Below are 15,667 nucleotides of genomic sequence, written 5' to 3' on the forward strand. Positions count from 1 at the left end.
AGATGTTTCTTTAGAGTACTTATCTAGATCGTAAAAGAATATACAGAGAATCAATTTTTGGCGTTGAAGTTAGATTCTAATGCAAGTAGGACCATCCCATTATATCACCGCTAGTCAGGGCCCCCCACCCCACCGTCAGACCTGAGCCTCCCTTCAGTAAAGGTGCAGTATGCCACATACCCCCCCCTCCAACCTGGCTGCTGGACCCTCCCAGGTCACCCCCCCCCCAACTTAACTATCACCCGGGGGCCCCCTGCTGGTTCTTCGGCAAGGTGGTGACTTACTTGTCCTGGCGGGCGCAATCCTCCATCAGTTCTAGGCTCCAGGCACTCCTGAATTAGTCCTCATAGGGGTGCCTCCCTTACCGACCCAGTGAATGTTATTACAAAATAACAAATGGGGAGCCCTGAAGCCGCCTCGGGGCCCTGGGGCTATTACCTATTCAGCGCCGACCCTGTACCTTACTACAATCAAAACGGTTGGGTGGGCACCCCATCAGATAGATCTTGGTGCTTGATACAGTGGCATAGGCAAAGCTAGGTAACATCAATCACAATGAAGGGTATCAGCACACCGATATTTAGCAAGCATGCTCTTTATTGAGCCATTTGTCTCCACAGCAGTCAATTGACAAATGTTGCGCACCGTGTCCCGCTTTATCAAGGCATGTGGTTGCAAGCAGCGCATACATAACAAACCATATATACTACGATAATCTTCAATACCCCAATACTCCACTTTGAAAATGTCCGTTACCCTATGGCAGCTTCCTGTTAAATTGTAATTTCGCCCACCTGAGCCATAGGGAAACATGGACATTACCTTGCTCATCAGTTGTCCTTTCAGTTACTGTTTATGATATATAACTGACAGCAACTGACATATCTCTAGTCTGACAAAGTCTTGTCAGAACTGGAAGGAATCATTGTTAGAAGAAAATGGTGAGCTTCTGAGAGGATCTGACAGTCAGGTAAGTTTGTAATATTCATTTGCAGCTACGTCATGTGTTTATTTTAAATAATTTTACTTGGTACAGGTTCCCTTTAAAGAAAACCTGAACTGAAAATTAAAAGTCAAAATAAGCCTACACAAGTCATACTTACCTTCCATGTAGTCTACTCCTCAGTGTCTTTCTCCTGTCCCGCATCCTATTTGTTCACTGTGATCAAGGGAATTTTCTGTCCTCCATTTTGAAAATGGCCATTACCCATAACAGCTTTCTGGTCAGCACACAGTTAAACTGTAACATCGTCCACTTGAGCCATAGGGAAACATGGACATTACCGGGTACATCAGTTTTCCTCTCAGCTATAACTGACAGCAACTGATATTTTACTGACAGCAACTGATATATTTCAGATCTGACAAAATATTGTCAGAACTGGAAGGGATCATTGTCAGAAGAAAATGGTGAGCTTCTGAGAGGAACTGATGGCAAGGTAACTATGTAATGTTCATTTGAAGTTACCTCATGTGTTTATTTTAAATATTTTTACTCAGTACTGGTTCTCTTTAAGCCACACCTCCTTTATGGTTATGTTTCTAGCTCTCACTTTGACTGTCTAGCCGTTAAACTGACATCAACTGAGACAGTTTGTCTGTTAATTAATTTCTCCCTGAGCGGTTGACAGAGTAGGCAGTAGAGGAGAGCGCACAGTCAGAGGAGCCAATACCCACCATTGTGTGTAGGTAGTCCAGAGGGTTTTCTTATATACTTGATAGCATTTATCAGAAGAATCATCAGCAAAGGGGTGTGACTCGCCCTTGCCACCCTGGGGGCTAAATCCCACCCTACAGTCATACCAGTGGGACCACAATTCCCTAGTGCCATGGAGAATCAGGAAATCGAAATTCAGGCCAGCACATCTGCTTGTATGTCACCTTCTAGTGACGGAGGCAAGTCAACTTCCGACAATCTGTCTTGGATAGAAGACTACATATTGACTAATTGGAATAATCCCGATTTTATTCCTGATCTCATAGAATTCTGTGAGGCAACTCTCCAGACCTACATGAGTACAAGTTACTTCAGTCCCCACAAGATGACTGGTCCCAGCATATCTATGGGGGACATGGTGGCTCATCTACACCTTCCTACAATATCTCCAGCTTGGACGTTACCCACATGCCTTAGTTCACCAAGACAGCCAGTACCTCTTCTACCCAATGCAGCTTTTCCAGAATTACAGATGTATCCTATTCCAATATACAATTCCCCACCGATGGCGCCTGTTACCATGTACCCTGAACATCTGGTGATGGCATCTTCTCCAGTGAAGTTCGAGGCAGTACCGCTTACTGTTTCACCGTCAAAAGCCGGTAAGATGAAAAATAATCATTCCATGATAGGCAGCCTATAGAGTATAAACCATAGAACTAATGCAAAACAAGATGTTTGTTGCTTGATGTTTTTCAACCAAAGACTCCACATTTTTTAAAAGTTTGGGTATACTTTAAAGTGGATCCGAGATGAACTTTGACTCATTGCATAATTGTGTTCCTTTCCTATTGTTTATAGGGCATTCCTCAAGCCAAATACTTTTTTGTTTTTGTTTTAATACTCTAATTCCCTATAAACTAAACAAGCCACGCCCACAGGTTTTCAGAGAGCCAAGGCACTTTCAGACAGTAGCAAGGGCTCATGGGAGCTCAGTCTGGGCAGGAAGAGGGGGAGGTATTACTTGCCAGAGATTTCAGAGGCAGAGGGGAGGAGGGAGGTGGAGGGGGATTAGGTTTTTTTGCTCAAGATGCAGATAAGCCTGCCTCTGTGCAATGTTTACAAACAACATGGCTGCTGTCATTGTATCACAGGAAGAAATAATCATATTCTATTGAAGCTGTTTGCAGCTAGATTTGCTGTGTAATCTATCTAAACATTAGATAAGATATATAGACAAGTTGTTTATAATTAGTTTTTCATCTCGGATCCACTTTAAGCAAGAACTCCTCTTCTTTCCTGTGTTTCTCCCCATTTGCAGCCTTCCTATTCCATTTGCATTCTCCTTTTCCATATGCAGAAACCTTATGGATAGCCCCCCCCCCCTTTCAGGCAGCAGCTACCCAAGACCAGGGCCTTTGTGGTATTTCCAGAAACCTGGCCTTGTGAGTGATCAAATGGTAATCTCAGTGTCCAGGCAATCCAATTATACACAGCTAGACCCCAGTGTGTTAGCTTAGCAATAGTAATTCCTGCATTCCCAGATAGGGACCCATGGAGGGCATATTTAGTAAAGCAGGTCATTTGGGAATCTGCTTACTGCCGAGCTGCTTCTCACCTGGGCGCCACCATAGACATAATGTTAATATGTCTATAGCGGTGCAGTGGGATTTAAAGTGTAATTTGGGCTTCGGGAATCGCCGGCCCCCAAATGACTTCTCCTTCCAAGTTGCTACGACTTGGAGGGGGGAATAATATTGCCCGGAATTTCAGCGGTACGGTCATTCGGCTCACTCTGCAGCCAACTGTCTAGGTGGCGAGTGCATATGTACTCATATTTGGGGCTTGGAGTAGCCAGTAGGATCCTAGCTATTAGTCTTATGGCTGAGGCTGTTTTCACACAGGAGTCTGAAGGTGATGAATCTGATTGTCAGCTGCTCTTGTGCATTAGCCAGGCACCTGCTAGTGCTTGACATGGGCAGAGTCGGATACCGCACTGCATGACAGCTGACCGTGGCCGAGGTCGGTAGGCTGAAGTCTGAACTCCATGACAAGTCAGCGCCGTCGCTGCCATATAGGCAAAGTGGGCAAGTGCCCAAGGGCCCCCGGCCGCCGACTTCCGCAGGGGCCCTCCCGCCACCAGACCCTGCCAAAGCTATCTCCCCCCACTGCTCCCTGGGGCACCCTCAGGTGTAGCAGCAATAATCACACACCTGTCCTGGCAGGCGGCGGCTGCACCGTCCGTGCGCTCTTAGCCATACTGTCTGCCTCTTCTCTATATGGTGCGTTTTTACACATAACATGTCCCGGATAGAGAAGAGGCAGACAGCATGGCTGTAGAATGCACGGATGGTGCAGCCGCCGCCCGCCAGGACAGGTGAGTGATCAATGCTGCTACACATGAGGAGGCCCTAGCTAGCAGTGAGGTAGTGACCATGGGGGGCTGGGGGGGGGCATGAAACAGCATAATAACGTTTAAAGAAAAAAAATTCTTTGTTACAGCTGATACAAATCCTGCAGTAAATCTGCAGTTTGTCTTCTTCCTGCTTTCATGGAAGCAGATATATTGTTGACAGGCTGTGTTTACAAATGAGATTTCTGACATGGCAATCAGGCAACACAGTTGTGGTATCAAATTACAACTTGTGATTAGTCACAGATGAGGGGGAATTAGACAGGCTAAACTCTCTAAATACATACAGGGTGCATTTCTCTCTGCTTTCCTTCTGTCCAGTGCATAAGTTCAGGTCCACTTTAAGTTGGCCCCGTGGCCCCTTAAATAGAAACCATAACCAGGAATTGAATTTCATCCCAATCAATAGCTGATACCCCCTTTCCCATGAGAAATCTTTTCCTTTTCACTAATGGATCATCAGGGGTCTCTGTATGGCTGATATTGTGGTGAAACCCCTCCCACAGTGTGATGTCAGGACCATAGTTCTGACATCACACTGTGGGAGCCTTGTTGCATTGTGGGAAATAACTGTTTACAGCTGCTTCCAACTGCCAAAAAAGCAAACAGCATCTCCTTCCAATGACACCACCTGCCAGCAGTAAAAATGTCCATGTTTTAGAATGTAAATCAGGGAGAGAAAAGTTGTTACAATGGGCAAACACTGACTAAATCATTTATTATTGTAAAAACAAAGCACTTTTTTTTTAATTACATTATTTTCACTGGAGTTCCTCTTTAAACCGGCCCTGCGACAAGCATACATATGGCCTCCCATGTGAATGAGACCTGACGTTGGAACTATAGCCAACCACAAAATGGGCATATTTACTGTAGTTTCAGCTTTCATCTGTTTGACTCATATCCGTTTCCCAGCAGTGGTGTCCTGTGACATTATAGCTCTTTGCAAACTAAACGGATACATATTGGGGTCGTCCTTCATGCTGCAGCATTTTAATGTTTACATTTTGTCACAAATCAACTTAGAAACTAAAATCTGATGGTGTGTGTGTCCAACTTAACAGATGTTGGGCGTCTTATCACATGGGCTGCAGACAGTTTTGGGGATTAGTGGCTTGATAGGATTAGGAGTATTAGGTTAAAGAAAAGACGGAGTACAGAGCAGAGCGACCAATCCGATCCAAAGTGACATTTCCTAGGATAACTTCAGGATCAACATAAATTTCTGGGCTACTGTTAATGGACATTTCTTTAAAATCTCATGTAAGCCTTACATAAAAAATACATACAAGGACTAGTGCTGACTAACTCAGCAATGCCCTCTACTGCTCCTCGCTGCCCCTTTTGGTAGAATAGGGAGCATGCAGTTTCCCTGTGCTGCCTCTTTTGGTAGTATAGAGAGTTTGCAGCCTCCTTCTTCCCAGGTGCTCAACAGTATCTTCAGAGCTAGAACTACGTTCAAGTTCCTATTGACTAATCATAGCCTATAGGTTATTATTATTATTGATTTATAAAGCACCAACATATTCCGTGGCACTGTACAAAGTAAAAACAAAACAGGGGTACATCGTACAGACAATGGTATACAAAATACAGGATTGGTACAAAGTACAGAATTGGAAATAACAGTGCTAAAAGTAACATGATGAATAAAATGTATAACACATTGCAAGACAGAAGATGAATAACAAATTCCGAGACAAAAGGGTGAGAGAGCAATACCCTTGCCAGCTTACCATCTAAAGGAATAGAGGGGGGGGGGGGGGGGGGGGACAAGGCGTCGGGTAGTTTACTGTATTCTTATCTAGGGGCAGTGTGTTTTTAGGTTATCTAGTAAGGAGTACAACTTGGCCAGGGAGGTCAAAAGGGCATGGCCTAAGTGAGAAAAAGTGAGTTTGAGGGAGCATTGCCCAAGCATGCACAAGTGCTGCCTATTAGTATAATTTATTAACCAGTGGCAGTTAGCTAAGACTGCAACACCTAGGCCGCAGTCATGTGATCACAACTCTGAAGGTGTGTTTCAGAGGGTAGGTGGCTGCACACCCACCACTACTGATAATGGAGGCTGAGAAGAGCGCACGGAACTTTGCAGTGTACCATACGTGGCACCGCCCCCTTTAGATAAGCACTGGCTTCTATAAACGTCTCCTAACACTTTGACATAAAAAATATGGATGTCTTAAAAGACACATCTCGCCACACCTCTTTGCATTAACAAAACCTGGCTGGCTGCCCTGTGTAAACAGTCTAAATCAGGTATGTCAAACTGGTCCTACGAGGGCCGAGATCCTCACACATTTTTGATACAGCTCAAATAAATTGATGGGTCTGAATCAGGAAAGGTGTGGTCCATCAGGTAGAACACATTCCTCTCTTTCTGAGTCCATCCTAAACACTGGCATGGATCTGGCCCTCCAGGCCTGGAGTTTGACACATGTGGTCTATGTATACAATACAATAACATTTCTATAGTGTTTTTCTCTCATAGGACTCAAAGCGCTTAGGCTCTCTCAGATTCAGTAGTTGATAGTAGGACGAAGTATTCACACAGCAAAAGTTATATTTCTGCAAATGCCAAACTGAACAGGTGGGTTTTCAGTCTGGAATTAAACACATCCAGGGAAGGAGCTGTCCTGATCTGCTGAGGTAAGGAGTTCCAAAATGTTGGAGCAGCATGACCATGATCTGGGATCAAAAGTTTCCAAGTAAACAGTCTAGATTTGCTCCAGTTTTCATAGGCTGGTACTCTGCACATGCTATTAAACACACACATTTTTGGTTGTGCTACAATTAGCTGCTGCAACTTTGTATGTATGAAACGCAACTCAAGTCATTGGTAGTAGTGGCCTGTCTATATTGTCATTATCTTTTTTTTTTTTGTCTTCTTTTTTTTTTTTTTTTTAGTATGTGAGAATCAGCTGCAGCCAGGGATGAAGGGACAGGCTCCATGTACCCCCAATAGCTACAGCCCCGAATCTTACATGAGTCCAGCCAAGTGTCCAGCTAATGTAGCTGTAGCTCCTGGGCTCAGGACTGCTTTTGGTATGTGTGTGTGTGTTTATAGAAAATACATGACATTGGAAGATATTAAATATTGTGCAACAATATATAACCCAAGTTTTACTACTTTGATTTGATGATAGTTGGCAAGTCTATTGGTTCTGGTCATTTTTTTTACAGAAAAAAATAGGCTTTTTTTCCTAATAAAATGTTTGACTATGTATACAGTCATTACGGACTCATTTTTATTCTTAAAGGACCACTATCAGAAAATTAAAGTTTAATGTTAACGTTTTGCAAATCGATTTTTTCACTGCACAATAAAGCGATTTTGGGGTGATTGCGTTTTGTGATTCTTAAAGGGACTCCGAGCAGTGCAGAAACTATGGAAAGATGCACATCATTTTAAAGCTCTCTTTCTCCTCTTTCCAATGATATATAAACCACCACCCTACGTCTTTTAGTTTTCGCTATTTTCGCGATTGAAATTGCCGCGGCCACGATTTCGATCGCGAAAATAGAGAAAACTAAAAGGTGTAGGGCAACGATTTAGGTGTCGTCAGAAAGAGGAGAAAGAGAGCTTTAAAATGATATCCATCAAGCCATAGTTATATTGTATTACAGAGGACGACACTTTCCCCAGTGTCGGCAGCTCCATTCTGCTGAATGCAGCTGCTGACTTTGACAAAAAGTCGCCCTGTGTAATACAATATAACTATGGCTTGATGGATATCATTTTAAAGCTCTCTTTCTCCTCTTTCTGACGACACCTAAATCGTCGCCCTACGCCTTTTAGTTTTCTCTATTTTCGCGATCGAAATCGCGGCCGCGGCAAATTCAATCGCGAAAATAGCGAAAACTAAAAGGCGTAGGGTGGTGGTTTATATATCATTGGAAAGAGGAGAAAGAGAGCTTTAAAATGATGTGCATCTTTCCATAGTTTCTGCACTGCTCGGAGTCCCTTTAAATGCAATCGCTACAAAATCACTACATAAATGCTGTGTGCACCATCTTTGAGATTTCAGCAAATCACTAATCACTGGGGATTGCTACAGTGTGAGCACTACCATTGATTTGCATTGCCATAGAGCTTTTTCGAGTGCTAGTGATTCCAGATTATTAATATTATTTATTGTATTTATAAAGCGCCAACATATTATGCAGCGCTGGACAATACATAGGGATACATACATTGCAACAAGGGGGGACAGACAGAGAGGTAGCAAACGGTTATACAACATAGCACAAGGTTATACATACAATCAGGGTATAAAATGCGTTTTACAGAGACCCGGCAAAACAAGTACGAGTTAGTCCATGAGAAGGATGTAATTGCCGGGGTAGTAAAATTAAGAAGGACACACTAAGGGAGGGGGGAGGCCCTTCCAAGGCTTACAATCTAAAGGGTGGGGGGACACATAAGGTAGGACTGTGGAAAGGGTGATTGACAGAGAGTTAGAGTGTGGTAGATGTGGGGTAGGCCATTTTAACGAAATGTGTTTTGAGGGCTTGCTTGAAGGTGTTGAAGGAAGGAGCGAGTCTGAGGGGGAGTGGAAGGGAGTTCCATAGGGTGGGGGCAGCTCTTGAGAAGTCTTGTAAGCGTGCATGGGAATGAGAAATGCGTGGGGAGGTCAGGCGGAGATAATTGGAGGACTGGAGGGGACGGGCATGTATATATCTGTTGACGAGCTCAGCAATGTAGGTTGGGCAGGTCTTGTGCACAGATTTGTAGGTAAGGCACAAAACTTTAAAACTGATCCTGAAGCTGATAGGGAGCCCGTGTAGGGCTGAAATCACGAATAAAGCGCTCCAATGTGAATGAAGACTTACTTGTGGCGACAGCATCAGAACAGACCAAGTTTAGCATTGAGAAACAGAAGACAGATGAACTTAATTATGTACAGAACAGGAAAGAAGCTGGCTGTGTGTTTCATTCTACCCATATAGTGAAGAATGCGTTACACTGGCTTTGTTTTGTTGTTGTTGTTGTTGTGTTTTTTTTTATCAGCTAATTGTTTTATTGCCTTCTGATATCTGATCAAAATGTCTCAACATTGAGACATTGAGGAGTACAGGATAGTGAGAGGAATGCGGAAGTTTAGCACTCCACAATGCCTATAATGCATATTTACTCTAGTGACTCTAGTGATGTGTATACATCAGAAGTTGTTGAATGTTAATAAATCAGGACTTTATTAAAATTCCATGAAATGAATGATCCTATTTTGCACCTGTTATTTTTGTCTTGGTAGGTGACGTAAGCCCTATGCTGCAGAATGGGTCAGTTGTGTACCAGCACCCATTATTCTCTGCCCCATATGGAGCCAACTGTGTAAATCCCATTCAGTCACCAGTATCTCCACTTCATATATGTCCACCAACACCACCCTTGCCAGCCTACATGTGTGTCAGGCCACAATATATGGAGCTGGCTTCACCCACACCACCCACCAATCCATTCTGGTAAGATAAATAAAAGTAAGTCTGCAGAATGTGTTGCAATATCTACTATATTAAAGGAAAAAGTTTGACATTCAACCCTGGCAGAAATTCTGTTTAATTTGTCACACAGGCTAGATACACACCATTGGCAATGAGGACAGTCACAAAATACAAGGTGCCCAAACCACTGCATCCATCCACTTTTGGTATCCATTAGAGTCCACTGTAATGGGCAGCAAAGGACAACCTATGATATCCATGCCATGACCATTTTCTGTGCAATGTCTAAAAAAATCATGCAGAGTGGGATCCACTACTCCAGTTTCCTTGGGGAAACATCTATATTACAAAATTAGAGTAGGAGGGAGGAGGAGCCCAGAACAGTATAAAAAACAGTTTAAGAACAAAATGACAAACCTAAGGGTTGAAGTAATTGAGTTTCTTGGACACTGCAAAAGACAACTTACTTAGGTCAAAAATACTCAGCGCCTCTCATACGAGACGCGCCAAACTATTTGTCCTCTGCCTCAAGACACCTTATAAAAATGCCTGATGAAGCTGGGTCATGCCTGCGAAACATGTTGCAAAATTGTGGAGTGTATGAATAAACGTTCCTGTTATATGTTAACACGTTTTTGTTGTGTCCTTTGGAGTGGGTAAGAGTCCATCTGCACCACATCCATGTTTTAAAGTTTTTATAATATATTTTTCTTTTGGCGCCTCTTTTCACTCGTATACACCGTTGTCTTTTAGAGCAGGGGTCCCCAACCTTTTTCAGCCCGGGGACTGCTATCCATACCAAACTTTTCCCTGGGGAGACCGGACTGGGGGGGGGGGGGGGGCGTGGCGGGTTTCATGGGGGAGGGGGGTTGGTCAAGTGCGGCGAAGGTAACCAGGTACAGGTATAGGGTATCTAGGTATAGTTGCCCCAGTATAGGTAGTACAGTTACCCCAGTATAGCTAGTATAGTTGCCCCAGTATAGGTAGTATAGTTACCCCAGTATAGGTAGTATAGTTACCCCAATATAGGTAGTATAGTTACCCAAGTATAGGGAGTATAGTTAACCCAGTATAGCTAGTATATTTGCCCCAGTATAGAGAGTATAGTAACCCCAGTATAGGTACTGTTACCCTCCTCCCCCCACGGCCGCAACTCATGATACCTTAGCTGGCAGCCGCTTCCTCTTTCATATTCCTCTGTCCGCCCCTCTCCTCCATGCCCGTCGTTTCACTCACAGCAGCGTGTCCCCGGGTGCTGTGAACAAGCAAGAAGCGGCTTCCTGTAGCGGGAATGTATATCACCATTACCATGGGAACTGCTGTCTGGCTTCCTGCTAGTTCACAGCAGCCGGGAAACGTGAAAAAGCTTCAGCTTTTCAGTGTATAGTGTGAAAGAGGCCATAGAGAAACATGGAGATTACCCTGCACATCAGTTGTCCTTTCAGTTATAACTGACAGTAGCTAATATAATGTTAACCATCAACATCTGATACTATTACTACAAAACATCACCTGGCTGCCTGATTTTGTCTGGCTAACATGCAATGTCACAACTCTGTACACCAATATTCCCCACTCCTTTGGTCTCACATCCCTACAACACTTTCTTGCCTCTGATACTTCCATGCCACACACACAACAAGCCTTCCTTATACAATGTGCCGAATTTATTTTGAATAACAATATTTTCACCTTCATCGATAAAATATACCATCAGACCAGCAGCACAGCGATGGGGAGCGTCTTTGCCCCATCCTATGCCAATCTCACCATGGGCTATCTAGAACATCTCAAAATGACCACCAACAAATCCATATTCACATAACATTATTTTTTATAAATGATACATTGATTATCTCATCTTTATTTGGAGGGGGGACACCACACTCATCCCTAACTTTGTCAGTTACCTTAACTCCAATACAGCTGGTCTCCAGTTCACACACCACTACCACACATCCTCCATAGAATTCCTAGACCTGACACTCTATATTGACATGAACCACATCAAAACCAAAACTTACTTCAAGCCGGTTGATGCGAACAATTACATTCACTTTGACAGCTTCCTTCACCATCCCTGGATCACCAATACACCTTATAATCAATACAGAAGAATCTACAGAAACTGTACAGATCCACAAAAATATGAAGTTCAATCCAAAATGCTCACCCAAAAGTTCATGGCTCGTAAATACCCCAAAAAATTAATCAAGGATGCCAAATACAAAGCCAAAATACCAAAGTCCACCACCAATCTGTCCACTCCCTCCAACACAGAAGGTCCACCTAGATTTATTACACGTTACAATGCCCAACATGTACAAATACAAAACATCATTTAGAACAGGTGGGAAATCCTTATGCAAGATCCATTCCTCCGACCTTTACTACCCCACAAACCAGCCATCACCTATAGAAGAGCGCCAAATCTCCGAAACATTCTTGCCCCCAGTCGACTCTCTGCGCCACACTCCACTCATAATACCCGACCCCAACAGGCTCCAGGTTGTTATCCATGCAATAAACCTCGTTGTACAGCCTGCAAATTCATCCAGCTAGACACCTCCTTTACTTCTTACATTACCCATATCCAGTATCCGATCAATAGACACCTCTCATGTGAATCCAAGTATGTAATTTACCTCATTTCATGCCCCTGCCGGCTCCAGTACGTGGGGCGGACCTCCCAAATGGCACGCAGCAGGATTGGCCAGCACAAAAGAAACATCATTAACAAATTTCCCCTTCACAGCGTCTCACGTCACTTTTGCACCCATCACGACAATGATACCGTTTTTTTTCATATCACACTAATTGACTCGTACGTGCCCACTTGCCGGATGCCCTTGATCGTCTCAGAAAAACCGAAATGTATTGGATACAAATTCTGAAAACCCTCGTCCCTGAGGGACTAAACGAGCAACTCAAAAAAATTCACTAATTCACCATCATATCTAGCCTCGTTTTACTCATTTCTGCCGCTCTCTTTTATCAAAACTCTTTTATCATACCTTTTAATGATTATATTTATTTAATGATGATTATATAAATATTGTGTATTTTTATTTTTATCTTATTTTTACATTGTTGTTATATATTGCATCCTCCGACTACAATCTACATTTTGGACACAACTTATGTATAGAACTGATCTTAATCAACATATCAAAAAAATGTGTTTGTTATCTGGAAATCAGTTTTAAAATAAAACATTTCTTACAAATGCAAAAGTGGGCGTTTGAACTAAAATATATTTATTATTTTTATTTTTATACACGATCCTTGTTCTATTATAACTGTTGCACTATTTGTCTATATATTTCTCTGTATTCCCTATGCAAGATGCTAAAACTGTGGTATAAGTGTTTTTTTCTTTTTCTATTTATTTTACTAGATGCCATACCGTTTAATAACCACATGTTGGCAGCAACACACTAGTAGTTTTCAATACAAATGGCCACATTACACTTGGCAACAGCCGATTGGCTGCCTGTCCCCCTCCACGTATCTCCGCCCCGCCCACCCTACACCCTCTGCTTCCTTCCATTGGCAGACACATCCCAGGCACCATATATAAAGCACTAAGTGTCCTCATTTCATCACAGAGGTGCTATTTGTGCTACTGACGAGCTACTGGTAAGACTACTACTATTTTATTTTACTATTTTATCTTAACATATATTTCACAATCCCTTGCTTATTTTCACTATACCCTGCCGCACTATTGCAACTTGTATAATACCTTTATGCAATTGACTTTTATGCAATGTATTTTTACTTATTTGTGCCCTATACTGCTGCACTTTACGATTATTTTTTCTGCGGTCACACATTTTGTGCTGCTACACTACAGCACCTTATTATTAGCAATATTTTGCACTACATGGTTAGCACTCTGCACTTCCTTGCCTCCTGCACAAAATTGAATTTTTCCTTAGGTTACAAGATGCACTGACTTTTGTGTGGATTTTATACCTCTAGGGTCTATCAACCTTGTTTTAATTGTGCAACCTCATATCCAGTGTTTATATTGTGAAAATGTTGCATACAATTTGCATGATACTGCATACTTTATTTCATGTGGCTCGCTACAGCAACAGCTTTTGTCTTTGTCCACAGTTTGCACCCTATCTTATTGCCTGATGAAGCGGGATGTGCCTGCGAAACGCGTTGCATCTTTTGTGGGTACCAATAAAAACTTTATTTGTTTAATTCAGACAGTATTTTGAGTCTGCTTTCCGGAGGTAAGTCCACCATTGCCTCCCAGCAAATTTTAAAACCTTTATTACCTTTTATCCTGCTGGCGCCTCTGTTCTCTTACGATAATTACTGTGTCCACCCTGGTGGAGGGGTGACCTACCCCTACTTTTCTGATCTACAGAGAGCGACATCTTAATCCCGAGTGAGGACAGGTCTAATCTCCTCACCTGCCTACACAGTGGTTGCCTAAGAGGTAACCCATGTTTGTGAGTATATTCATCTCACACTTACATCTATCCACGGTTTCCAATACATACTGAACTATATTGAGCTCTCTGTGTTTCTTATTTATCCAAAAGAGGGTAGAGTTAAAAAATAAAAAAAAAAAGGGAGAAAGAAAGAAGTGGGGGGTGGAAGAGGAGGAACAGCTCACTTTCGATACTTTGGGTGAGCAAAGATGCAGATAAAGCTATTACATTTAACATACTGTTTATTTGTGCATGAGATTGTCTTGTTCTCTCTTTCCTCATCCACCCTTTTCCATGTTGCCAGCATTATTAACCTCCTGAGCGTTACGCACGCCGGAGGATTTGCAGCTGACAGTCCCCCAATATAATTTTAAGCGATCACATAGCTGTAATAGCTTCAGCTAGCACTAGGCTAGCTAGTAGTGGTGGCTGGCGTCCCCCTGATTACTTCTGATCCCCCCCCCCCCCCGATTGCCGCTAAATACATTACCCAGCCTGGATCCAGCGATTGGTGCAGCCTCCCCCGGACAGCTCAGCTCTTCTCTATGGGGAGGATCGAACATGGCGTCATGCGCAAACCCGATCCTCCCCATAGAGAGGACCGGAGATGTGCAGGGAGGCTGCGACGATCACTGGATCCAGGAGGGGTAATGTATTTGGCGGTGATCGGGGGGATCGGAAGTAATCAGGGGGATGCCGGCCACCACTACTAGCTAGCCTAGTGCTAGCTGAAGCTATTACAGGTATGCAATCGCTTAAAATTGTACTGGGGGACTCCTGGGGACAGCCGGCGGTATGCCCAACACAGTATCGGGCATACCGCTAAGGAGGTTAAGGACTATATCATTAATACAGACTGTAAAAGGACATTTTATATGCAGAGATGTTCTCTTTATATTATTTACTGCACCAAACGCATTTTGTACCAATTTTTCTATTTCTCCAATAAAAATATATGAAAAAAAAAGATTTCCTATCCATGCTTGAGAAGCGCTCATCGTGTCATCTGAGGACAGCCCTTTGTCATGACCAGGGGCGTAACTAGGCCCCACTGGGCCCCCCTGCAGAATTTCAGAGCGGCCCCCCCTGGGGCCCGCTCGGGGCCGTTTTGGGGGGCTGGAGGGGTCGCAGCATGTGGGGAAAGCCGTGGCCACAGTCGGCGCTCCCCTCCAGCTTAAAGAAGTGTCCGTGGGCAGTGCGAACAGCGGCGAGCAGCGGCGGGCAGCAAACAGATACATACCTTACGCGCACTCCACCAGCCTGCGTTCCTCTCGCTAGCCTCTGACGCAGGCTGGAGTGCACGGAAGGTATGTATCTGTTTGCTGCCCGCCGCTGCTCGCCGCTGCCCACGGACACTTCTTTAAGCTGGAGGGGAGCGCAGAGGGGAGAGCCCCGAGGTGAGGGAGAGGGGGGGAACGTCCCCTCTTCCTGCCGACTGTGGCCACGGCTTTCCCCTCATGCTGCCACCCCTCCAGTCCCCCAAAACGGCCCGAGCAGGCCCCAGGGGGGGGGGGGGGGGCGGGCCCTCCCGCAGGAGCAGGGGCTGCAGGCCCTATTGTTACGCCAGTGGTCATGACCCATACAAAGAAATACTCCACCACCCTCTGAAGTACCTAAATGTATCAGGATTCTTCATTCTGTTTCATTGTGTTCGTTTTCATAAACTTTATTTATTAGGCTTACATTTTTGGCTTTTAACCTGAT

The 15,667-nt window shown here is 43.8% G+C and overlaps 1 protein-coding gene across 7 annotated transcripts in view; it reads left to right on the forward strand.

The window, feature by feature from the left end:
• The first annotated feature begins 1,612 nt into the window (after positions 1-1,612).
• LOC137533956 (uncharacterized) overlaps positions 1,613-15,667 on the forward strand; it is a 64,229-nt gene continuing 50,174 nt past the window's right edge. Inside the window, exons 1-4 of one of the 7 annotated variants that reach the window (XM_068255283.1) lie at positions 1,613-2,319; positions 6,975-7,112; positions 9,323-9,548; positions 13,635-13,727. In XM_068255283.1, the coding sequence (XP_068111384.1) occupies positions 1,830-2,319; positions 6,975-7,112; positions 9,323-9,537 (843 nt within the window). In that variant the 5' untranslated portion in view covers positions 1,613-1,829 and the 3' untranslated portion in view covers positions 9,538-9,548; positions 13,635-13,727. Of the gene's footprint in view, positions 2,320-6,974; positions 7,113-9,322; positions 9,549-12,909; positions 13,052-13,634; positions 13,760-15,667 lie in introns of those variants that run through there. The other 6 variants (XM_068255281.1, XM_068255285.1, XM_068255284.1 and 3 more) reach the window with 6 other exon arrangements.

The sequence above is a fragment of the Hyperolius riggenbachi genome, chromosome 10, assembly GCF_040937935.1.
Source record: "Hyperolius riggenbachi isolate aHypRig1 chromosome 10, aHypRig1.pri, whole genome shotgun sequence".
Lineage (NCBI taxonomy): Eukaryota > Metazoa > Chordata > Amphibia > Anura > Hyperoliidae > Hyperolius > Hyperolius riggenbachi.